This window comes from Eleutherodactylus coqui, chromosome 1 (assembly GCF_035609145.1).
Source record: "Eleutherodactylus coqui strain aEleCoq1 chromosome 1, aEleCoq1.hap1, whole genome shotgun sequence".
Classification (NCBI taxonomy): domain Eukaryota; kingdom Metazoa; phylum Chordata; class Amphibia; order Anura; family Eleutherodactylidae; genus Eleutherodactylus; species Eleutherodactylus coqui.
This window is the reverse complement of record NC_089837.1, coordinates 99,186,998-99,213,893: the sequence shown is the minus strand read 5'-3', so window position 1 is coordinate 99,213,893 and position 26,896 is coordinate 99,186,998. Positions and strand designations below refer to the sequence as shown.

Below are 26,896 nucleotides of genomic sequence, written 5' to 3'. Positions count from 1 at the left end.
CTCTGATTTGGAGCCCCACAGCATATTAACGTAACATGGATTTTATCCCTATCAAAACTATTAAATTCTAAAATTCAAAAAAACACCCCTTGTGCCATTTTTTTGCAAGTTGTGGCCCTTGGAAGGTGGGAATGAAAAAACATCAATGAAAAAAAGAAAAAAACTAGCTGCATCAAAAGCTTTACTATAGCATGTCACTGTAGATATGGAAGGAGGGGAGTCCTTTCCCATTTCTTCTCAGCACTAAATATCAGAACGTGCTGCATAGGGGCCAATCGTTACACCCATGACTACATTACACAAGTGCGGAGATCTCCTCTGTAGTGTGCCCTGCTAACCTCCTTCTGCCTATACCGAAGACTAAAGCACAAGAACATTTCCTGCATATACTGTACATTCTGCAGTCAGTAATTATGTACAACACCAGAATGAATCAAGGAGCTTCTTCTATATACTAAGTGCTTGGATTATCAATGGTAACATCATGTGACTGTGGGCGATGCGTCTACAGCACATTGATCGCTTGCCTGCAAGCATTCATTGTTCAAGAAGGCGGGCAAATCATTCATGAGTCAGAGGCACAACGCTGGGGACTCATTCAGGACATGTCTGGAAGCTGCAGTCCACGCAAGTGGCGCACAACAGGACTGACCCCTTAATTCTTCCTGTATTTTGGGCATTATAGTGAAAAAAGAGGGTCATCAGAGAGCGACGCTTTGTATAAAATCAAGTTTTTGTGTTTAATATATTTTTTTATCAGTATTGTAAGCTTTTGATCATTCTGTGTAGAGGAGGCATAATAGCTACAAACAACAACTCTTCTCTGCCTTCCCTACTGGGTGCACAACTGTTTGTGCGCACCTTAAGGAGTTAATAATCGTGGTGTTGACGGGGTCTGAAATCCTTTTTCTGGGAATGCAGTTAAGCAAATTAAGTCATTAGACCGCACCGATGAAGCCAAGAAAAAAATCATTTTATGTAACTTTTTGGCCAGCGGACTGTTTTTAGAGCGCATTAAAGTTAAATTGACTTGGGCTGTAAATGGTGCGTCAGGAAGCTGCCCGTAAGGAAAAGCAGCAAAAGCCGGTTTAATATGTAAGCGGCTGGCCAATTTTATTCCTCCATAAAGAAGTAGTTCTGGGAAATATTCTCAGAGCAACTTCTACGAAAAACCACACAGCAGTACCGCATGCACTAATCATCTGACCGAGAAATGACGGGTAACACTCAGCACTGAACAGGTTTTCTCAGTCCTTTCTACTGATGACCTATCCTCAGGACAGGTGTTCACTAGATGATCGGCAGGGTATAACTGCTATGGATCTCCACCGATCGCTGGCGTCGCTGTCACTACAGGAAGCAGATAGCGCTGACTATAGCGCAGTGGCCCGGGTTGGTATTGCAAGCATAGCTCTCATGGGTGGTTTTATACAGTGTGTTTTTAGGTAAAAATGCATCGTATGGCAGCGCGGGAAAAAAAAAAATATTGAGTCATGTCCTATGTTTGGCATCGTTTTCAATGGGGCTGGTAACAACATTGCACAGCGTGCGAGGTGCATGCAAGTGCGATACAAGGTTTTCCATTGAAAACAATGGGAAACACTTGCCGATTGCTACATAGCAATGCAAGGTGTTTTTGTGTCATCTGTGGGGAAATCGCATATTCCTGTGTGTGATATCGAGTCAAATTTCAAGGCCCAATATTGCACTCGCCAGTATGAAATTAGCCTTAGAGACAATCTAGAAATGTAAAACACACTACATACAGGGTGTTTTTGTGTAGTTTTTCTTTACTTTTGGTGCTTTTACATAGTAACATAGTTAGTGAGAGAAAGAGCAAGAGAGAGCGGTAGAGAGACAGAGAGAGAGTGGTAGAGAGACAGAGAGAGAGCGGTAGAGAGACAGAGAGAGAGCGGTAGAGAGTGAGAGAGCGACAGTGAGAGAAAGAGCAATAGAAACAGAGAAAGAATGATTGAGAGAGCAATAGAGAGAGAGTGAGAGAGCAATAGAGACAGCGATAGAGAGACAGTGAGAGAAAGAGCGATAGACAGAAAGAGAGAGATAGTAAGACAGACACAGAGAGAGAGCGCAATAGAAAGACAGACAGAGAAAGATAGAGAGAGCGATAGATAGACCAAGATAGCGATAGAGAGACAGAGAGAATCAAACAGAGGGAGAGTGATAGAGAAACAGGGAGAGAGCTATAGAGAGACAGACAGAAAGAGAGAATGATAGAGAGGCCAAGATAGCGATAGAGACAGAGAGAAACACATGGAATGAGAGTGATAGACAGAGAGAGCAATAGAGAGAGAGTGAGAGAGCGCCAGTGAAAGAGCAATAGAAACAGAGAGAGAATGATTGAGAGAGCAATAGAGAGAGAGTGAGCGAACAATAGACACAGAGAGAGAGAGAGATAGCGAAACCCAGAGAAAGCGATAGAGAGACCCAGAGCGCGTGACGTCAGGCGTCTACATGGTGTCTACATGGTGGAGACACATACGGTAGATCTGCATTTTCAATAAAAGCAGCACTCTGATTTTTTAAACTATTCCCTCAGTTTGCAAATGTCCTTAAGTAACATTGAATCGTCTTATCCAACACTTTACTGAAGAAGAATCGGCTCCAGTCCCAGCGACCCGTACATCACATGACCGCTAAACCGGCAACTCCAGTCCCACAGCGTCTATTGTGTCGACCAGAATCCAGTCTTTCTATGAACTCTATGACACTCATGCCAAGGGTCTCATAGACTTGCATAATGAAATTGAGTTCCTGACATTTAATGATTGATTACCTCCAGATGCCAAAAACTAGTCAGCTTGAATATACATCACATGTAGCAGCTGACTGACTGAAAACTGCTGCGTTTCATGTTTTTCAGGGCTCATTCACACAGGCACTGCAAATTTTGGCCACCCACATCGCGGCCACAAATTGCATGAACAAGTGAAAGCCATGACCCAGCCGTGGCTAAATCTGGCGTTTACTCACCCATTCAGACGGCTGAGTGAGGTGTGTATATATACAAGCCGCAGCCCAGAATTCCATCGGCCAGGGGGAGAGAGTTTAGCGCATAGAAGCCTATGGGAGATGCCGGCAAAGGGAGGGGGGAGGGAGTTTAAGCAGTCATGGTAAACTCCACTCAGTTCTCTCATCGGCAGCTCCCATAAGCTTTTATGGGAGCTGCAGGCTGATGGTGGCCAAAAGAAGAGACAAGACATCTGAACAAATGCATTGGAATCCAATGGTTCAGATGGCCGCGATTTTCGGCCGACGTTTTATCGAGGCAAAATAGCCAGAGCTTTTGAGTGCAATTAACATCAACATCAAAAACGCATTTGAAATGCTATAAAAACCTGGTAAAATAACACCACAAGCACCGTGTGGAAGCAGTCTAACGAGCCATGAACCTGCGTCAGGCCTAATTAGGTCAGGCTTTCAGCCAATGATTTTGAACAATGATTTCATTCAATGACAAAGATTGAATACGGAAAGTAAATGTATTTATAACGATTGTCTTAAAGCAAGAAGCGTATACACAGCCGGCAGTTCAAGAAAGGAAAAGTCTTCTACGTTACTTGTGACCAGGTAAATCATCTTGAGATGTGAATAAGGCTAGGGCTACATAGCCAAAGATCACATCGTCATGCTGCCTCCATAGCGAACAATGAAAGCGAAGAAGGTCGTTGTAGACTTGTAATTTCCCAGGTCGCAGTAATCCAGCAAGATGGGAACTCCTGTGACTGTTGTGTGATGTCACTTGTAGGTCACAACACAATCATGTTCACTTTTATTGCATCAAAGGCAGCATCATCTTGATTTCTAGTTTTTTTCCCCGTTTTCTTTCAGTATTCTGTGCTATCAAACCCACACATCACCACATGACCAGCTAGGGCACATACCATCTCTGTCTGCTGGGAGGACACTGCCATTACCGTTTGCATTCTTCAAATCACTTATATAAGCTACAGACGATAACTGTACAGTCAGAGAGATGAGCTTTGATTTCCTTCATTATAACTTTGTGAGAGGAGCCTCTAATCATCAGCAAGAACTGTGACAATTGTTTTATGTGTCCCTCTCTGAAGAGCTTGTATGGTAGGGTCCATCACACAGGAACTCTGCTGACTGAGAAACTGACTAATTTGAGAACACATAAACCCAAGTAAATCTCAGGTGACCAGAATGGGATCACATGACCACCTGATGGTACTGACGCCAGGAGGTTCAGATAGAAAGGAATAACTAACCAATGTAATACTAGCTGACTTATACAAGGGATAGACAAAAATATGGAAACACCGTACAAAATGATTGCCTTAAGTTACTTGGGATTATAAAATCATATTTCAGTAAGACATGTAGAGACTGATTTTAAGTGGAGGTAATATGACACAGATGCTGCCAGGCAGAAGCGAACATCTGCCTGAGCAACAAGGTCCTATTGGTCAGGGGTTTGAGCCACTCAGCTGTTGTTACCAGCTGGTTTCAAAAACCACCCAGAGCAGGGCAAGAGGTGAAGTAAACACAAATTTGGTGGGATAGTTCTCAGCCAAGCAAGGGTAAAATGGGCAGCTCAATGCTAATGATTAAAATCCCATGCATTTCTAAGCAGCTTCCATATTTTTGTTCACCCCCTGTATATAGGGGAGATAGTTACATAATGAATGAAAAAAATTATACTTTGAGCTTACCTTATACGGCAGTAAAATGACTTTTCTTCAAAACCATCCAGATATCCTGTATCTGGGGAAAGTAAAGGACAGTCAAAGTTTAACGAAGTGAAAAAAAACCAGTTAATACCTACTGAGTGCAGCGGCATGTAGATGCCCTTTACTAATTAAATAAAAAGAAGAAATGCGTCAGCCGCCTCAAATTACTGCCCAGCTTTGTCAACATGAGACCGTATAGAAAGACATCCGTTACGTCATGTAACTGACTGCTATATGGTATATGCACTTGTCCTCGGGAGCCTGAAGGGACCTTTATACGTCTCCACAGTCAGGCGGATTAATGCTGTCAAGGCAATCAGTTAAACAAATAGCAGTGGAGCCAGACCCTGCCGGGACATGCGCTATGGTTAGCACTAAATGCATTATTATATGGAATTTCCAGTTTTCATGAGTATTCTGAAATCTCCTCCACCTGGCTTGTACTGTAATACACACAAATCTGTAGTAAACAATACTCGTCCGGTACTACTTTCTTGTAAATGTCTTCTAACTTCTAATTTCTTCTAATGTCTCTATTAGATGACTCCCCCATTGTATTGTGTAAGCCGCTGATCACATGACGTTTCTAACATACGTTTAGCGTATATATTCAATGCACATGGCGACGTATGCAACCTTAAGTATACGACGATTTTGGGTCATTTACTCATTTTCTTTTTTATGTATATAGTTTTATTTTATTATGTAATTTTTTTCTTACTTATTCTTGTAACTATTTTTTTACCATCTATGACCCCATGATGCCATATAGGACCTCTGGGGGACATTCACATGGGCTTTTTTTTTATTACACAATTTTCCACTGAAGCTGGGGCAGCCATAGGAGCCCCAGTTACAGGGAAAAACATCTCCTGCAGTTACACTAGTCACTGGGAGAGCTGATCAGGATGCAAGGACACTGCAGCTCTGGAGTGCGGTCATGTGATCGCGGGGTCACAAAGTAGAGGTAATACTTCCCCTTTCACTACTTAGTACATAGCGCTCATTGGGCGCTATGTACCCGGTAAAGAAGAGGACAGAACTTGTTAAAAACCGCTTTTTCCTTCTGCTCAAGGTTCTCAGGTGTGACTAACAGCCGAGGACCCGACCTGCTCCTGCTTGATTGCAGGAGTAGAGGCTTTAATCCCGCACCATATTTCTGCTATTGGCAGGATTAAATCCCACGACCAAGCATCGTATATTTACAGCGCTTGGTCCTAAAGGGTTAAGAAAGTTTTGTAAAAACTTTAGGCATTTGAGAACAGAAAACATATACATTAAACATATGGAAGCATTCAGCGAGTGACTCTACCTACTGCTCATACAGTATGTACACAGACTTTATCAACTCCAGTCCCCAAGTCCCTCCAACAGCCAATGACTTAACCCCTTGAGGACATTTGCATTTCTTTATATTTCATTTTACCTTCCCACTTTCAAAAGAAAAAAAAATCATAGCTTTATTACATTTTTCGCTCAACAGAGCCATATGAGGTATATGAAAAATGTTAAAAAAACACTTCTAAGTGGGTTGAAATGGAAAAAAAAAAAAAAAGATAGCAGCATCTTTTGGGAGTTGTTTTTACAGTACAGCAAAAGGTTGTATACAGATTACAGAAACAATGGCTAAAGAAGCGAGTAGGTCTGTAATTCTCTTCCATAGAGAACTCGAAGGCAAGGAAGATACTTATTTCTTACTCAAGGAATGCAAGAGTTTCGGATTCCCGTTGCTTACCGGTTCCGTTGCACATACTCCACGATGGCAGTCTATAGGGGGTAGTTGAGCTGTAAAACACACCAACATCCTGGGGTGAGAGAAGCTCCACAAACCGAACCTGGGAGAACAGGTCGGCACTGCAGCGCAACATGATGGAGGCCTGGTCCGAGATGTAAAGGATCCGTCCAGTTACAAGGGAAACTGCTGCAGCAAATACATCCTGTGTGTAAAGTAATGGAGAACATCAAGAACAGTCCTAAAAGCGGCACAGCCAAAACAAGAAGACGCCAGAAGCATCCCTACTTCCATATTCCTTTTCTTCTGCGATTACCTATTCCAGTGCTCACCACCCTACGCAGGTTAGTATGTCCACTTACCCATTAGTTTCCATATCTTTCCACAAATTTAGATGCTACATTTATATGTACTTTAATTTTTTTGATACTCCACTATTTCCCAATGGGCAAATACACCACAAAAGGCACGATGGGCGCAGCATGCTATGGTTTTTCAAAAAAACTGTTTTCGGCCATATTGGTCAGCCGGATTTTATAGAATCCTGTTTTCTGAGATGGCACATCATAATTTACTACAGCAACCAAACCAACAAGAGGTTAATGTGCGCATACGTAAAAGCCACCTTTAGCTATTCGCTCGTAAACAGCATGTTCACCTTTAAACGGCATTTTACAATGTATACTTGAAATTAACCCTTAAGGACCAAGCACTGTAAATTTACGGCGCTTGGTCCTGGGCTTTAATCCCGCCCAATAAATACAGGAGGGATTAAATACGGCATGGGATTAAGGTCCCTGCTTCTGCAATTAAGCAGCAGCAGGTCGGGTCCTCAGCTGTTAGTCACAGCTGAGAACCCGCAGGAGAAGGAAGAAGGGGTTTTTAACCACTTCTGCCTTCTTCTTTTTCGGGTATATAGCGCTCAATGGGCGCTATGTACTAAGAAGTGAAAGAGGAAGTGTTTCTTCCACTACGCGAGCCGGCGGTCACATGACCGTTGGGATTCCCTGGCACAGCAGAGCTGCAGGGTCCCAGTAGACCCTGATCAGTGCTGCCAGTGACTATTGTCAGTACAGGGGGATGTTTTCCCTGTAATTGAGGCTCCTATGGATGCCCCAGCTACAGTGAAAAATGTCAAATTAAAAGAAAAACGAAACATGTGAATGTCCCCCAGAGGTCTTATATGACATCATGGGGGTCATGGATGGTAAAAAAAAAATTACAGAATAAAATAAAAATATATGTATAAAAAAAAGAAAATAACCCAAAGCCAACGCCAACCAAAACTGTCAAAGCGTGCGCCCTGTAATCCCAAACCATTCATATTATATATCAAAACATCCTTTATTTTAGCGTACATATACTATTTAAAAAAATAACTATAAATGTTTAAAAAATTATTGTTTTTTTTATGCTTTTTACCCCCAATGAAACGGAAAAAGGAGCACGGGAAAAAAAAAAGTCAGCGAAAAAATTACTTAAAAAATAGCCCTATATGTTCATGTATATGAAGAACTATGCACATAGAGCTGTTAGAGTTCTAGAACATATATGTTAAATACAATGCAAAGGGTTAAACCCACAGGACTTCATAACAAAGAGTTTAGCAAGAGACAGGATCTTCCAAGGCTTTTCTCACCATGTTATTCTTGGTGAACTCAGAGGTGATGTTTGCGATCTCCTGCACCGTGTAGCATGACAGATCCTGGCCGTACGGGAGCTCATTATTAATCATTAGCAGCTGATAGTATTCCTCATTTGCTGCAGAACACAAATATATCAGCTGAGCACTGGAAGGAATTGTATATGTGAATGTTCTACTATTAAGATAAAAAAGACAAATATGTATGTAGTAAATGAACGACTAATAGCAATAACAAGATGAACAAACCCCTCCCGTCGTGACAATTGATCAATGGGTTACTGATCTTGTAGACTCTGGAGCTGCATCATTTTTGTTATATACTCTTTGGCAAAAAAAAATCCTGCCCCTAGAAGGAGTTGTCATGTTGCTGGAAACCTCGGCATGCAGTTCCATCTCAGGCAGATATACAAATGATTCGAGTTGTGATTAGATGAACGGTCTTGTCACCTGAGGCCCTTAAAGTGGTTCCCCTCTTGGCCTATAAAAAGTCTCTAAGAGTCTACTTGTGTGTAGTGACCTCTTCTTCCGCTAGTGTAGAGCTTGTTGGCCACTAGATGCCTCTACAAGGTAATTAAAGAGATTTCGCACAGTTATCAGAGTTAAGAGAGGGGGGGTATTACTGGAATGTGAGAAGCTGGATGGTTGAATCGATGAGTTGCCGCCACCTGGGCCGTTCTGACCAGACTGCTAGGAGGTGTTGGGACCAGTGGTTGAGTGAGGGCACACAAGGTGACTGGGCTCAGGACCCCCAACAGACCACCAGTAGAGAGGATCATCTCATCTTAAGACACGTAAGGGCAGATCCAACAGTTTCGTTGTCCACCATCCAGAGACAGGGGGCACCATCATTACAGGCTCTGTGTCTGTTGAAACTATTTCCAGGCTCTCGGCTGAAGGACACTACATGTACTGCCTTTACAACCACCCACTATCACTTCTGTTTGCAATGGTGTCCTGAATGACGAAACTGGACTGCTATGGAGTGCAACCAGGTTGTCTTCAGCTTAATGCACTGATGATGGCCATGTTCATATCTGGAGACCTACAGTAGTGGTGAGCACCTCAATCATGCCTTTGCTGTGGAGCGGCACACTACCCCCACTGCTGGTGTCATGGTCTGTGGGGCCATTGCATACAATAGTCGGTCACCCCTAGTAGTGGTATAATGAGCGCTCAGCGATATGTTCAGGACATCCTGCAGCCACATGTGTTCCTCTCATGGCGGCTTCCAAGAGGCATTTCACAGCAGGATAATGCTCAGCCGCACACACATACAGACCTGCCTGTATAACATCTTGTATTCAAGCTAGAGGCGGTACAACAGAGTACGAGAGCCTCCATGCCCACCTGTATTACATCTTGTATCCAAGCTGGAAGCGGTACAACAGGGTACTAGAGCTTCCATGTCCACCCATATCACATCTTGTATCCAAGCTAGAGGCGGTACAACAGGGTACTAGATCCTCCATGCCCATCCATATCACATCTTGTATCCAAGCTAGAGGCGGTACAACAGGGTACTAGAGCCTCCATACCCGCCCGTATCACACCTTACATCCAAGCTAGAGGCGGTACAACAGGGTACTAGAGCCTCCATGCCTGCCCATATCACATCTTGTATCCAAGCTAGAGGAGGTACAACGGGGTACTAGAGCCTCCATGCCTGCCCATATCACATCTTGTACCCAAGCTAGAGGCGGTACAACAGGGTACTAGAGCCTCCATGCCTGCCCATATCACATCTTGTACCCAAGCTAGAGGCGGAACAACAGGGTACTAGAGCCTCCATGCCTGCCCATATCACATCTTGTACCCAAGCTAGAGGAGGTACAACAGGGTACTAGAGCCTCCATGCCCGCCCATATCATATCTTGTATCCAGGCTAGAGGCGGTACAACAGGGTACTAGAGTCTCCCTTTAAGGGGTCAGTTTTCCACAATATATTATCCTTTTGATCTAATTTTGTAATCACTTCGTTATATCAATGGTAAAATCACACAGAGAAAGTTTCATTTGACTCTGACAACTCCTTCTAGGGGAGGGATTTATTTGGAGAATGAGTATATTCAGTGTTCTCTACTTGATGCAAAATGATATTACAAAGTAGAGCCTCACTTCAATACACAACTCTGATTTGGGGGTATTTTGGTTCAAATATTAGATAACGCCTGAATAGCTGGAAAGAAGCTTCTAGCGTGGGGTTACTGATGGGAAGCCCAGACAAAGTTTGCCTTCATGATAACTACATTTTCCCAAACATCTTAAAGTGCAACAGGAACTTTTAGGGCCCTTTTACACGGCACAACTATCATGTCTAAATGCTTGCAGTGAGCGAATGATCAACGATAAATTGTTAGATTACTGCTGATTGGAGCTTTCATGCAGATCTCAACATCATCATTCGTCTGTTGCATAGGCAGACGGCAGTGGCTGAAGTGTTGACTAGAAGTGCGGTTATGATCCAATAAGTGATCAAAACTACCCAATTATTGTTCAGTGTAAATGCATGCCAAGCAAATGCTATACAATCGCCACATCACTGCTGGCTGTATGCTCGTTCCAATTTATCTTTCCAGGTAAAAGGACCCTAAGAAAACTTTTAACATGTCACTGATATGGCAAAAAGTTTGATTTGTGGATATCCACGTGCTGAGACCCCTACTGAACGCTAAAATGAAGAGTCAGAGGCAATCATATCAGCGCTGTACCCATTCAGCTTTTTTCCGCCCAGTGTACAGGCTTGATAGAAAGTTTGCGAGCCTGTATGGCGCTTGCCAAACAAGCCGAAGGCATAGCACTAAGCTCAGTGTTTCTGACCCTTCATTTTGGAGATCAGAGGGGTCTCAGCACCTCGACTGCCACTGATGGAAACTTCAGACATGTCACTATGCAATGTTAGAAGTTTAGCAAAAGTTTAGTTACCCTTTAATTTCCGTAAACCTCGAGAAAAGTACAAATAATTTCAAACAATGCTCATTTCTATAAAATTAACCCAGCTTCTATCTGAGAGGGGTTCAGAGATCGGAGATATACGGCTTTCTAGAATTTGTTCCAGTATCTGCATGGACATACTACCAGGACTCCTAGACAAGCCTGCGAGACCCATACATATATGCAGAGTTCCACCCTGTACTGCATTACCTTTCACCTGCTGGATGCAGTGCAGTGCGTAGCGTAATGAAGCCATTGTGCTGGACTTCCCCCTCAATCGCTTTTCAGGCGGTAGATAAGAGCGTAGTTCTTTAAGTATCTTCATCAGTTCCTTCTGTGTTTTGGCCTTTGCTGGCTGCTCACTGCTACAAAAAAATAAAAAATAAAATATGGATTCTGAGGACACTGTTGCAGTGATAATAGATGCAAGTACAAGGATGTAGGGATTCCTTAAAGGGGTTGTCCCGCGAAAGCAAGTGTGGTTAAGCACTTCTGTATGGCCATATTAATGCACTTTGTAATATACATCGTGCAATAAATATTGGCCATACAGAAGTTATACACTTACCCCCTCCGATGCTGGCGTCCCCGTCTCCATGGCGCCGACCAAAGCCGCCTTCTGCCTGGATTAGACGCGCTTGCACAGTCTGCCCTCTTCTGTCTGGCTCCGGCATGCTCGCGCCGGAGAGGTCTTCGGCGCATGCGCAGAAGACATGTGCGTCGCGTGCACGCCGGAGCGGCCCCTTCAGCGTAAGCGCGTCTAATCCAGGCAGAAGGCGGCTTTGGTCGGCGCCATGGAGACGGGGACGCCAACACCGGAGGGGGTAAGTGTATAACTTCTGTATGGCCAATATTTAATGCACGATGTATATTACAAAGTGCATTAATATGGCCATAGAGAAGTGCTTAACCCCACTTGCTTTCGCGGGACAACCCCTTTAAGTTACAACGGCCTCAGGATACAAGATTTTCAACATAAGTGGTCTTCCTGGGGCCACTGTAACCAGAGTCGACATACAATGTCACCGACACTCCAGATGTGCAGCGTATGTCATTAATGGAAGATCAACCAATCTGCATGAGCATTGCACTGGTAAAACAGCTGTATTAGTGAAGTGCCTGCACCGATGGGATGTCTAGTAGCGCCTCTCTACAGTATAGTGCGGTACTACATGTTCTGTACCAGGATGAGCTATTCTTTAGACACCAGGCAAGGGCGGCTCCATGTTATCTTTCTAGTACCCGCATGTAGTGATTCAGGACCCTGAAGAAGCTGCTGTCCTCACCATAGTAAGTTCATTTTGTATTACTTTGGTGGATATTTTGGGACCAATTATAAGTTTTCCATTTGGTTTTAACGTAACATACAAGGGTTGTCTGAAACCAATTACTATTGTATGTTGCAAGACCACTGGTACTTTTTGTTTTCTAGGCCATAGATTAAACATTGGAAGTCTATGAACCAGGGAACAATTATTAGACTAAAGGATTGATAAGAGAGTCATCACTAATGGTGGCTTACCTATACCCACTTGTAGAGGGGTTGTGTTCAGAGTCTGCCATCATTAAAGGAAATGCATTGGAGCCACAAGAAGGAGGCTGGCAAGTAGAAAATCTGAAAATGGTAACAAAAAAATACTGTGAAATGCCACCACTGATGGAGGGGAAGGAGACAAGCGGGAGGATAAGTACAGTGGAAAGAATCCTGTCATTTAAGAAGAGCTTGTCACTTTGCCCTTGACCCCAATAATTTTATATTACACACACACACACACACACACATATATATGTATAGTAGTAGGGCAGAGCTTAGTGGGGATGCACAGGAAGGTAGTACAGAGGGGGGATTGTGGAAAATATAGTTACAAGCTGCATGTCAGCAGGGATGTGTCGGCCATCTTGGAAATAGCAATGTGGGGAAATATCAGAAATGGAGGACAGGATAATAAGATAATGGCTGCTCAATTTATACCCGCTGGGTGCTCGGAGCCGGAAACAGCTGGATGCAGAAGACAAGCAGAGACACTCTGCATCCTCTACTCGCAGCGCAAGGTAATCGCTTATCTTGCACTGTTAATGACACAACGATTATCGCTCAAAAGTCGCTTGAGCGACATCTTTTGAGTGTTAATCGTTGTGTCTAAATGGGCCTTCAGAAGGCAAGTACCTTATTGGTCAGTGACATGCAGTTCCTTCCTTTAGCATGAATTCTTGGCTTTGGCTTAAAGGGGGTTTCTGGCATTAAACGTGTCCCAAGGAGCAACAGCAGCATGGAGGACATTATACAGCAGTACTAGTAATTATTAGGAAATTATATAGTACCAGTGTTTCTGTTGGCGCCACACAGCACTGCTACATACATTGTTCAACCCATACAACAGGGATCAGAAGCAATACAGCATTGAAGATGAAGGACCAGTGATGTCACCATCATGCTCCGTCCATGATCACATGACGGTGACGTTTATCCCGAGTGAATGACTTGCAGGCTTCGCCCCTGATCCCATGGCGGCGACATCAAAGGTCTTGCATTCTTGTCGTGGATTTACTTTGTGTCCAACAACTTATTCAATTAGGAATGTTTACACCCTTCCATATTAATTCTGAATTGATAATGCGCATAAGAAGTTTTCACACTGACACAGGTTCAGCATGTATAGCTTCCTCAATTCTACTTTAATGTTGGGCGCGCAGCCTCTTTTAAAGAGTTTAACATATCTGCCCATCTGGGCAGGTCAAAGATTACATAGATACAACGTATTGTTTAATTATTGGATAAGCATCTTGCAATTCTTCCATCCTCCGGTCATCTGTGATTGGCCATCAGGTGGTGGATGAAATGAGTGGGTTGTCTTGGACCCACGTGTGGTTCCTTCGATATGATTGGAGGTTACATCATGAATTAGTAATTGCACAAACCTCCCATGTTATTTGCATAAGTTTCCAGTAAACTTGCTTGGGTAATTATTGCGGTATCTAAAAGCGGTACTTGTCTCAAGTGCGGTTATCTATGTCTGATCCTACTTCTAAAGTTGCAAAACAGATGGAAAAATATAGCGTGTCTATGTTAAATTTCATCTTGTCAGCAGAGTTTGAGAAAAAGATGTTTCATTACAGGAAGTAGAGATATTGCATAGATGTAGGAACATATATCTATGTATCCGAATAGAAAACAAACATGACATTTTGTTATACAGAATGTTAAATTCACAAATGTCCACTACCAAAGGCCCACAGTCCAAAATATAGAAATATTGGGTTTCCACTACCTTCTTGTGCAGATTACGGGCAGACTACAAACCCCCTGCAGCCTTGGTTGCTATGGAATAATAAGAAATACCTAGCCGGACAGCAGTCGTGTGCATACAGGACCTGTGATGATGTCACCGTCATGTGATCAGGGGCGGAGCATGTAAGTCACTCACAAGCCCACTCACGCACGGATGGACAGGTCAGAGTTAGTATTTTGATTTAGCAGTGCAGCCAAAAATCCAGCATGGAGATGAGTTTAATCACTTACTATTAGCAGCAGAAATGTCTCTGTGAGCCTCTCCCCCTCTGTGCCAGCTCTTCCCCTCATAGAATTCTATGGAAAGCAGGAAATAACACCCCTTCCCACTTCCTGTGGCCAGCACTTGGATGATTTTTCAGCCCAAAAATGACTTTTTAGATTAATTAAAGTAAATTGCACTTTTGCTAGTAATCACATTGACTTCCATACAAACACAAGCTTGTTGAAATGGGTAAAAGTTGTACAACTTTGTCAATTAATTGCCATAACAGAGTTTTATGTAGAGAAGTTACTTCATCAGAGAAAACCACTTTCCGAATGGGACCACTGGGGCAATCAGCCAATTACCGCGGGCACCACTCGCAGATTGCGGGGCAAACAGCCAGCCAGGCATCAGAGTGGTTCAATAAGATTAACCCTATTAACTGTATAGGTCTTGTATACTTCCACTAGTAGTCATCCCTTAGATCCTAAATCCTCATACTCTCCCAGATGCCCACGTGTGTACGGATGCAGTAAAGTTACATGCTAACTTTGATGTTAAACCACATTAACTTGGGATTACCAACTATTTTTAGACCCATGACCTGTTTAACAACATCTGAAGATTTTACGACTTACCAATAGGTGGAAGGAGGTCAGACACGTCCACTACACGAACACATTCACCCGCATACCGCGATAAAACCTTGTACAATCCTACACTAATAGGATGAGCGCTATCACACCAAGCCGATAGAGGAATCACATGCCAACATCTCCTCACAACATGGAATACGGGCAAACGCCAAGATCAGATTGGTAGAAAAACAGGAAGAAGTGTCGGTAAAAAAAAAAAAAATCAGGGATCACAAAAGTAAGGTCCTGGTAAAAAGGAATGCAAAGTACATGGCTGACTTACTTTGATTGGTTTCACAATGGATGATGGGTCGGGAGGGGTGTCATCTACTCTTAGGAATGCCCCCAGAAGGGGTGTGGAGACACCTAGGATGTGAGTGAGGAGACTTATACGTAATGCCATGCATGCTCCTCTGGGTAATATGCAAATAAGGAAGATGGAACAATACCTCTGCAGCGCCACCTATTGGATGGAAGCATTCCTTCAAATCAATGTATAACTCTTTAAACAACTCTTTGAAACAATGATTGGGAATGGGAAACCAGAAATCCATACACAGACAGCTGTTTCGGGGTGTTTGCCCCTCATCAGTGTGCAGCAAGTTTCTGGCTTGGCTAGTGAGAGGTCTATGATGTGAGTCAGGAGGGGTGTCGTCTCTCCTTAAAAAGAGCACCCAGAAGGGGTGAGGAGAAACCTAGGGGGGTAAGTGGGTCGGGAGGGGCATCATCTCTACCCAAGGAGGGCACCCAGAAGAGGTGTGGAGACACCTAGGAGGTGAGTGAGGAGACTTTTAAGGCCATGCTAGCTCCTCTGGGTGATAATGGATGATAACATGCGTCATTTACTGATAATGGTGAGGGTGTAACTATAGTGGGTGCAGAGGGTGCTGTTGCCCCCAGGCCATGGAACTTTAGGGGGTCCATAAGGCTACTAGGAGACTAGTACTATAAAGTATTATAGCTGGTGCCCCAAGTAATTCCTCTGCTGTTAATGGTTCCATCAAATTTAGGCGGGCGTATACGCAGTGAATAGAACCCACTGATTTTAATGGGTTTATCACATTTCCATATTTTGCATGTGCATTTCGGTCGTGCCAAACTAAACACTGAATGCATTACTTTTCTGCACATTTGTGTACCAGTGATCCCCATAGAAGTCAATGGGGAGGAGGGGGGGGCGCGCAAACACATGCGCAATATGCAAGGAGATGCGTAATACGCTGCATAATTCCACTGGAAAAAGAACACATCTGGAACTCAGGAAATTACTCTGAAAATGACCATGCCCTGCGAGTGGAAGAAGTGCAGTAAAATACGCCCATACATGCACAAGCCTCGTTCAGTGTGTAAAAACGTTGCGCGGAGGTGTGTGTGCGAATACGCATACGCCCGTGTGATGTCGGCCTTAAGGGTTTTTTTTTCTGTTTTCTTTTACTGGTTAGAATAGCACAAGAGACAAAATTATTCTGCATATAAAGAGTAATGGGAAGCTGACGGAACAGAACCAGCGCACCAGTGTGAACACGGCCTAAGTAAGCAAAGCTGTGGTTGGTCTATGTACATAGGGCATGGAGATGATAATAAATCGGCAGTCTATTTGTATTTAACATGTTTATACTTCTCCACATTTGTATGTGAAATATCCAACCATACAATGAACAGAAACTTCTCAGGAGACACAGTAGCTTGCAAAAATATTCAGCCCTTTGTTGGTTTTCTTGCTCTATTACATTACAACCAGCAATTAAAGGGGTTTTCCAGGTAAATAAAATGACCGATTCTCGGATAGGTCATCACTACTTGATCACTTGGGGTTCACCACTCAGGACCCTGGCCGGTCAGCTGATCGGGCGCCCACAGACAGCGCCATAACACACAGGAGCACGGAGAGGAAGCTGCTGCTAGGACCCCTGTGTAGTAGCCTGCACTGGTAACTGCAGCTCTCATTCTAATTACTGACAAGTGTGCCTGCAGTTACAAGCATTGGCCACTACACAGCAGACAACACTCCGTATCCCTGTGTATAGCAGCATGGACAGCGGGCACCCAATCAGCTGATCGGCCAGAGTCCTGAGCGGTGAACCAAAAATCCATAAACTATTCATTACCTATCTAAAAAATAAGAAAAAAGGTTTTTTGTCCCACCTTTCGTTGGTCTGCTTCTCCCAGTTCCATTAACAGGCATACTCACAAATAATTAATTAGCCATCCGGTCAAAGTGACACTAGCAGGAGAAATCCACAATCAGGAACAAAATACTTGTGTGCAGAACTTCTGTTTATTAATAAAAAATGTGCTTGATCACAAAAACATGTTTTGCACACGAGTATTTTGTTCCCGATTGTGGACAACAATTGAGACACAAAAACAGATTACTTTAATGTGCATAAGTATTCACACCCTGAAAGCCAATACTTTGTGGAGCCATCTTTTGCTACAATTTCCAATTCAAGTCTCTTAGGGTATATTTGTACCATATTTCCCTGAAAATAAGCCCTGATTTTTCAGGATTTTCTGGAAAAACAGGGGTCTTGAAATATAAGCCCTACCCTGACAACAAGCCCTAGTTACACTACATTAAAAAAATAATACATTACCTAGCAGGCTTGATGCAGGTCCCTCCCGCTGCTCTCCAGAGTTCCGACACAGTTCTCATAGTCTTCAGCCACTTACACAAGATCACTTCCTGGTTACAGGATTCATAAATCCCGCCTCCAGTAAGCAAGGGTTGTGATTGGTTCTTCGGGTGTTGCTCAGCCAATCAATGCAGCGATCGAAGAACCAATCACAGACATTGCATTGGTTTATCGAGCGCTGCATTAATTGCTTGAGCAGCGCTCGAAGAACCAATCACAGCCATCACTCTGTGGAGGCGGGATTTATAAACCCCATAACAAGGAAGTGATCCTGTGTGGGCGGACAAGAACTGCAGGAACTGCGCCGGAGCTCTGGAGAGCAGCGAAAGGGACCTGGACTGAGCCTGCTACGTAAGTGAAATAAGACATCCCATAAAATAAGACCCACTGCCTCTTTTGGTGCAAAAATAATATAAGACAGGGTCTTATTTTCAAGGAAACATTGTAGTAGCTTACCACATCTAGACACTGGGATTTTTCCTATTCTTCCAGGCAATACTACTCCAGCTGCTTCAAGTTGGTGGGTTGTGTTGGTGTCCTGCAGTCTTCAAGTCCTGCCACAGACTCTCAGTTGGACTGAGGTTGGGGCCTTTACTAGGCCATTTCAAGACATTTACATGCTTCCCCTGAAGCCTCCCCAGTGCCGCTTTAGCAGTATGTTTATGGTCATCGTCTTATTGGAAGCAATCACCTATTCCAATCTCTGGCAGACAAACAGGTTTTCCATTTAATTGGCTGGACCAGATCTTATTTAAGGCTTCCATAGCAAATGGAGTGAATACTTTCACAAAGCACTTTAAGTGTATATTGCCAACAGGGTAGTAAATGCACATAAAAGGAAGTAAAAAAATATAAGCCCTACCCCAAAAATAAGCCCTGGCTGCAGAAAAAAAAAAAAAAAGAATACATCACCTCTCCGGCGCGTCACCCCTGAAGCTCCGGCAGGCTTGCTTGAAGCAGTCGTGCAGAGCTTCCTGGTTGGGACTTTGAAAATCCCCGCCTCCAGGAAGCTCTGCCTCTGATTGGTTCATCTATTTTGGGAGTTGGCAAGCAGAGCTATGCGTAGATACATCTACGGCGTTATCACAAATTGCCCAGCCCTTACTCCTGTCTGCATAATAGCTTTCCAGGTCACTATAAATACGTATGGCGGCGGGCAGAGCACTTATCGAGAGTTAGGCCAGGGCCCATCACACAGAGGAGTTTATCGATGGGCTTAAATAAATATACACCACTACATTTAGGCCTAATTCCCAGGGGCGGACATCTGCGGTGTTGCCCCACAGCTATTAGGTTCTATTGAAATTAATAGCGCAATGCTCACGGTGCGGAATTCCACCATGGAATTCCGCCCCGTGAAATCACCCGTGGCATGTTCTATTTGCCGCGGGCGTCCATCACGCCATCTTCCGCTGTAGCACAGCGGAAGATAGCGTGAAAACACTTCCCCGCCCATTGCATCATAAGACACTGCCGGCGCGTCCTGCGCTGTACTGTACATGCACGCCGGCACAGGATGCGGGACATCGGATCCGGAGGGGAGTATGGGGTCTTTGGGGGGGTGGGGGCACCTTGACGGACTCCGCTGCGGAATTCCGCTTGCAGAGTCCGTCACGGCCGTGCTCACTAGGCCTTAGGGTCCATGCACACCGCAAATCCATTTTTACTGATCCTATACAGCAGTGCACGGTCCTACCAAAAGTAATTGGACAGCTGAGCAATAAAAATTTTTTAAAAAGTCAAAAAGTACTATTTTTTTCCCTATGTTAATACCTATTGGGGCTCTTTTGGCCTTAATGACATCAGATCCTCACCATGGTATACTTTCTACTAACGTCTGATACATTCCAGCTGATATTTCCTTCAATTTCCTACAAACGTCTGGCGAGTTCTATCAAAGAAGATATATCAGCCCATCTACAGTAGTGCAAAGTGCGCAGTCATTGGATAATTCAGCAATTGAAGAACATCCTATGTAGTGACGAATCACACTACTACATCCTCAAATCAGATGGCTGTACCGGGGTGTGGAGGAGTCTGGGGAACATCTTTTGCCTGAGTGTGTTGTGTCAACAGCTGAAGGTGTATTCCAGAAACTGGGCAAAATTTCCCTAATATTCCCAATTATTGCCATTGTTCCAAACGCCCAAGTAAATTGCTAAACTGAACTCTAGTACCTTTTTTTGCCAAACTGCTCCACTGCTGCTACATTTACCACAATGCCCCACTGTCAAGTACTCACAACTGTAGACACTATGTCATCATTAGGGACCTGTCACACGGGACTGAATAAGCCACTTAACGCACCGTGTATCGTGGTAAATTCGTAGGCTACCTGCAGATTTTGATGCGGAATTGAAAATGTCTAAAAACCTGCCTGCAATGTCACATCAAAATCTGCAGTCAGACCTACAAATTTTGGCATGGGGTTCTTACCTGGACCCTACTGAGCATCTTTGGGACAAACTGTAACGTTGGATTGGGAAATATGAACAGTGTCCGTCTTCCTTAAAGGGAACTCATCAGACATTTGCAGGATGAATGGAGGGCCTGGGACCCCCTCTTTTTTTACATTAAGAGTGCAATTGGTTTTGTTAAAACCCCATTCTTTGAAGTTTTACAGTATTTCGTTGCACAAGTTCTGCACTCGAAATTACGCAACAAAAACACAAAGTGTAAGGACAACTTTTCAACAACAGAAGTTTGTCCATGTTCTAAAGTTGGCCTGTGACCTATTCTATATTTTATGTGCCATTCATATAACTTAGCAACCGTTAACACCGCATAACCCTGTTATACTCCCTCCTACGCATTTCAGGATGAATGAAGTCGCTTTCTTCTGTTTTTAGCATTGTGTCAGAAATGTTAACTCTGTAGCAAAGCAAAGATGATAATAAGTGGCTCATAAATACACGATGATAGAACGCGGCAGAAATACAAATCACATGTCAGGGACGCTTTATATTAAATGAGCGCTGGAGTCAGAACTAAGTGGTTGTTTATCATTCTCTAACACATCGCATTAGTTAATAAAAATAGAGATAGGATATAGTGAAGTAACTCAAGGACTTCAGAAATTAAAAGTATTGCCACTTACAAGCCACCTGAAACCTGCGGCAAAGTATGGACTGGGCAGCGGTGCCTTACTCCTAGTCCTTACGGGGAAGAAGGGTGGGAGAGAAGGTGTTTGGATTTAGGTCAAAACGTTGTTTTGGCTCATCATCAGCTGATTGCCAGGAGTCGCCAGGCACACCTCTCCGCTGCTCTGCTGATAAGACTTTTACCACTTATCCTATGTAATGGTGATAAAGTTCTACTCTGTTACAACCCTTTGAAGAACAGGAGCCATGCTGACTAATAGTACTCCAGTACTTCAGTACTCCACGGTGTTACGGGGAGGGCAAGCCAATACAAAAAAAGCAGCTGTCCCATTCTAGTGGTCCATAGTGCCTCGGCTCAGAGTTGGGTACATGTATCGTATCACTTATATTAGTAATGCACAGTTGATACCTTGCATTGGTTCAGAAGTATATTCCCCATAAATGACTGAAATCCAGACAGCTCCCTATTAGTCAGAGCAGAAGCCGTTGTAGTGGAGAGGGACTACACCGATTTACAGGTTATTTCCAGGACAGACATCTGGGGGGACATAGGGAGCCCGGGCTTCAGCAGAAGGAAAGATATGCTGCGGACAATGATCCTCTTTGGCAGCAAGTAAAATATAACAGAGGAGCCTGCCTTCTAAAATCTCGTGAAAAAGCAAAAAGTTGTCCCAGAATAGAAAAAACAAAATCTGTGTTTTTTTATTTTTTCCAGAAACTGTGCCATTTCTCACCTATAGTAACTTACAGATGTAGCAAAGTTTTAATTGATACCTAAAAGGGGCGTCCAGGACTTTTACTATTAATGACCTATTATGAGGATAGGTCATCCACAAATGACTGGCAGGGGTCCACCTCTCGGGATCCTCATCCCTCAGCTGTTTGGAAGCAGATAGCGCTGCTTGTATTGCAGAGGCCCATGTTAGTACTGCAGTCAATGCTCCCACTGAATTCAATAGCAGCTGTGCCTGCAGTACTAACCAGCGCCACTGCAATGTCAACAGCGCTATCTGCTTCCAGTTCTGTCCACACTGATGACAGCTTGGCAAACAGCTGTGTGGTGGGTATCCTTTGTGGCAGAACCCCCGCCAATCAGTTACTAATAGCCTATCCTGAGAATAGTAAAATCTTGGACAACCCTTTTAACGCATTACGAATAGAGATGAGCAAGCACGCTCGTTTAAGGCTGATGCTCGATCGATCGGTCTTGTCGAGTAACTGATTACTCGACCGAGCACCGTGCGGGGGGCAGCGGGGGGAAGAGAGGGAGATCTCTCTTACTCTCCCCCCCCCCCCCCCCCGCGCATGGTGCTCGGTCAAGTAATCAGTTACTCGACAAGACCGATCGATCGAGCATCAGCCTTAAACGAGCTTAAACGCTCATCTCTAATTACGAAGCTTGGAAGTTGTGGGTGTAGCTTATGTTCTGGGCAGAATAAAACCTTATGTAAAGCACAACTTTCACACGTGATAGACCAGCTAGCCCCACGCCAACAACATTCATACTTTTTGCCATGTACCAACATCCTGTCTCCTACCTTTTCAGTGCATGGTCCTTTCCATGTTCATCAGAATCCATAGGTTCTTGTCTAAGTTCATTACTGCTGGAGTCATTGCACGTTTCCATGTCCTCTGAGGGTATGGCAGGATTTACAAAGTCTTCTATGGAATCATGTCCAAGTAGGTCTTCAGTCTGGTTAGACCTCGAGGTGCCAGCTGGTGAGATTGTCTCAAATGTGACATAATGTTCTTGTACTACCTGGTCTTCAAGGTGAAATGAGCTACAACTTCTATTCGAGGTCTCACCGATTGGAAGGGGGCCTTCAGCCTCAGATGTTAACACGTTGATAGAATCCATTAGTGGTGGACTCACAAAGTCATTGGATCCTTGCATGCTAGACATTACGTTTTGTGGATCTGGCAGGTCATCTTTTTTGTAACCCTGTGTAAAGGGGTCTGCCTGTGTATAGGGAAGGCTGGTGTGCCACATGCCTATAGCCACATCTTGAGGGCCGGATATCAACTCTGTAGACTGAGGGTGTAAGCTTTCTGGTGAATGTGTCACCGATCCAAGGGACAAGTGTTGACCTTGTAATGGGTTATCTTGATGTTGCAAGTTTTTTCTCTGCATGGGCATCGCATTAAAGAAAAAGCTTCATAAGGTTCAAAAAGATACCTAAACAAAAAGAAAAATACAAGAGGAATGAGTTTACTAGGTCAAGGCTGAACGGACAGTTTTTAGTAGTGTACAAAATATATATGTTGCTGAGTGACTGTCATAGCTTACAATACAAAAATTGGCATTTTATTGCATTATCCATATTAAAAATGTTCTATCTAAGAGCTCAGTCACACGGGCGCCGATCCGCCCGTGTTCCTGCACAATAAGACGGCCGCACCGTGTGTGGACGACTCTTTGCGTGACCGGCTCCATTGCCGGCCATGTTTTCTTTCTTCCGGACAGTGCGGAGAGTCATCCGCCCCTGCAGTGCAGCGGTCTTATCATGCAGAAACACGGGAGGATCGGCGCCCGTGTGACTGAGCCCTAAGACTGTGTTCATACCAGCATTCGGGCTCAGTTCTAATTTCCGTTTTCTTACTCCTTATGGGAGTGTTATGCCCAAGATGGACCCCCAAAACACCTTGTTTGGCTTGGAAGTCAGTAATGGTTGTCCCAAAAAAAGGAAATACACACTATTTAACAACTCGGAGAACAAAACTATTAAAAACAAAACTAAACAGTGAAGGAAATGGGAAATCTCACCTAATCATACTAATAGAGGAAAACCCTGCCCAAATGCAGGTCAATCACCCTGAAAAGGGCGGCCCCACATCCGGAATGTGGGGGCTACTTAGACTTGTCCCTAGATGAAAAAAGACCAGTCCAGAACTCCGCCATGCAGTGGAATAACCGTTGCCCTCTAAGAGGAGGGGACATAATATATACACTACAATAAAAGTTGATTACCAACCTCTCCACCAACCAATCAAACACCAAACCAGCAGATGGATGTTTACATATCGGAACACAGTGCCGGATGACAGGGCATATGCGCCAATACCACGGTCACACAGGCTAGGTTGGCATTGTGACGATAGTCAAAAGTTGCTTCTGTGTCACGGCTGCCACACCAAGACAGGGAGCAGGAAAATTAAATCTCTGCCCAAACTGACCAATCCTATATTGGAATGAAAGGCCACTGAACAGACCCCACTGACTATCGGGCACTGCTTCCAGATGAAATGGTGCAGAATGCAAAACTAGCCGTTTGTTGGAGGTGCCAGGAGCCAGATCCATGGGCATCTAGGAACCAGTCCAAGGGTTGTCTCTGATAAGACAACCTTTTTAGGTCTTGAATATGGAAAACAGACTTCAGCAGAGCAGAAGGGATATAAGAACACTGCCAGAACGTGCTTCGTATTTCATCATAGAGTATACTATTTCTTCAAGCAATCCAAAACTGTCGAGTTTAATATTTCCGAAATACGTTGCAGTGCCATGTCTTACGTCAATGAATCAACAACCCCTACGCTCCTGTTGAGTGGAAAAACCTCTGGGTCACCTAAAGATTAAGTCTCGCCCTTTTCGTCTATCACTTCAGGCTAAGATCTTTATCTATATACATTGCAATCGCCATCCTGGTACATATCACATATTCTACCACTCAAGACAAAAATCTGATATACGGTAGGAGAATCCCTATAACCACACCTGACATCGTGCCTCCAACTACGAAATATGGAAAGCTGTAACACCCATCCAACTGTGCATAAAACATCAAATGCCATGGTCAGCCCAATACTATTTGCAGGGGCATAAAAGCATTGCAACTTTCTACATGTAACATCAGGCAGTAACATTAAAACGTGGATTGCCTCGATGCGTAAAACAAGTCGAAGTCCCACGAATCCCCCCGGGGTCTCCGATAAGCGGCAGCGTCTTACTCTAGTGCATTCCAGAAAACGTTAAGCACAGAACGGCACCTCTGTAAGCTGGTGGCTCGAGATGACCCTGAATATAACAGCTGTTGTGTAAGCGGGCAACCTACATCTGGGTCCTGCCATCGCTCATCTAGAAGCTGCTCCCCCTCCCTCACAAACATGTTATATAAACCTGCTATCTAGGCTACGCACCCATGTGACCGAGGCACAGGATGCCAGATCCCTTCTAATCACACAAATTCTCTCTCTCTGCAGGGACCCATCAAGCCAAGTTCTTAGCAGCTTGACTCTTCCATTAACCCCTGCGACAGAAGTACTTCAAGAAGCCTGTATGCCTTCAAGAATTCAGGAGCGTCGCTCATAGAGAATAACCAGATCAGCTATTTTACAGCTAGATATCTGCATCAGGCACAAGGCTGGGTGTGTGACCAGGCATGAGAACAATGTAACAGAATCGCAAAGTATCATTTCACTAGTTTATTCCCACATCCCATAAAGGGCAGGTGTGGTTTTTGCAGCGGATTTTGGTGCAGAAATGTAGCAGCTTTGCAGAATAGATCATCTTTAGTTGGTTGGCTGGGGTCCACCGCTCAGAACCCCAGCTAATCAGACGCCCCCAACAACCACTCGGGACCCCAGCTAATCAGATGCCCACCATCCACCGCTCAGAACCCCAGCTAATCAGACACCCCCGACAACCACTCGGGACCCCAGCTGAACACACGCCAGCCATCCACCTTTCAGGAGCCCAGCTGAACAGACGCCCGCTGACCACCACTCAGCACCCCAGCTAATCAGACGCCCGCCTTCCACTGCTCAGGACCCCAGCTGAACAGACACTGGCCATCCACCACTCAGGAGCCCAGCTAATCAGACGCCCGCTGACCACCGCAACAGGTCCCTCCCTGATCAAAATTTTTGACATGTCGCTCTGATGTGTCAAAAGTTTGTTAAAAGTGTAGTAACTCTCCACCACTCGGGACCCCAGCTCATTAGACACCCTCCGTCCACCGCTTGGGACCCCAGCTTAACAGATGCCTGTCGTCCACCGCTCGGGACCCCAGCTGATCAGACACCCCCGACCACCATTCAGGACACCAGCTGATCAGACGCCTCCGACCATCGGTCAGAACCCCAGCTGATCAGACGCCCCTGACCACCGTTAGGGACCCCAGCTGATCAGACGCCCGCTGACAACAGCCACAGGTCCCCCACTGATCAAAATTTTTGACATGTCGCTCTGACGTGTCAAAAGTTTGTAAAAAGTGTAGTTACTCTTTAATTTTTCTTCTAGCCCACCCCTGTCCCATTAGCCTACAATCATTCCTGTTAGTTTCAGAGTCCGATATTTGTAAATTGTCAAGTGGGCAGTCTCTACTGCCCAGTGTCAGTAAAATGTCTCATCAGCTATTAACTCTGTGTAGTGGAGATCACCCACCCGACAGCTTCCTAGTGCCAGGCTCCAAAACTAACGGGAATGATTGCAGTCGAGGAAGGGGAATAGAAGACATATAAAAACAGTGTTGGAATCAACAAGGCGCAAACGGTGAAGCAAGGTAGCCCATTCCCCTTGTACGAAGACATGTTAGTTTCTCTTTGAAGGGGTCTCCAGGATGTTAAAAAACTAAATAACTGTTTCATAACTGAATCTGATCAGAAACAATTACCTATAAACTCCAGTCTTTGTACTCTACCCATAAGTGACTGCTGCAGCCAACCAATGGCCTCAACAGTGGTGCCTGTATGTACGCCACATGGCTGCTGCAGCCAGCGATTGGCTCTAGCGGTCACATGGATGTACGACACGTCATTGCTGCAGTCAAGTAAACAAAGACCAGCAGGGACCTCGGGGCAGTGACAAGGGATCTAAGAAGTAACGCTTGGGGTTTCCATATATATAATTTTTTTATTTTATCATATTCCCCGCTCTTGGTGAATTTTTTTTTAAGATTGTGGACATCCCTTTTAAGGCTGAATTCATACAACATAAATCTCTAGACTGTGCCTTTTCATACAGGGTTCCATATGAATACCCCAAAATGATATTCAAATGGAACCCTGCATGAAA

At 44.3% G+C, this 26,896-nt stretch overlaps 1 protein-coding gene across 1 annotated transcript in view; it reads right to left on the bottom strand.

The window, feature by feature from the left end:
* Positions 1 to 26,896, bottom strand: part of LOC136623690 (period circadian protein homolog 2-like) — a 76,757-nt gene that overhangs the window by 33,013 nt on the left and 16,848 nt on the right. The window contains exons 2-7 of the mRNA XM_066598198.1: positions 22,425 to 23,062; positions 12,543 to 12,635; positions 11,231 to 11,385; positions 8,084 to 8,205; positions 6,448 to 6,649; positions 4,695 to 4,746 (exon numbers count right to left, since the gene is read on the bottom strand). Coding sequence (XP_066454295.1) covers positions 4,695 to 4,746; positions 6,448 to 6,649; positions 8,084 to 8,205; positions 11,231 to 11,385; positions 12,543 to 12,635; positions 22,425 to 23,023 — 1,223 coding nt within the window. The 5' untranslated portion in view covers positions 23,024 to 23,062. The remainder of the gene's footprint in view (positions 1 to 4,694; positions 4,747 to 6,447; positions 6,650 to 8,083; positions 8,206 to 11,230; positions 11,386 to 12,542; positions 12,636 to 22,424; positions 23,063 to 26,896) is intronic.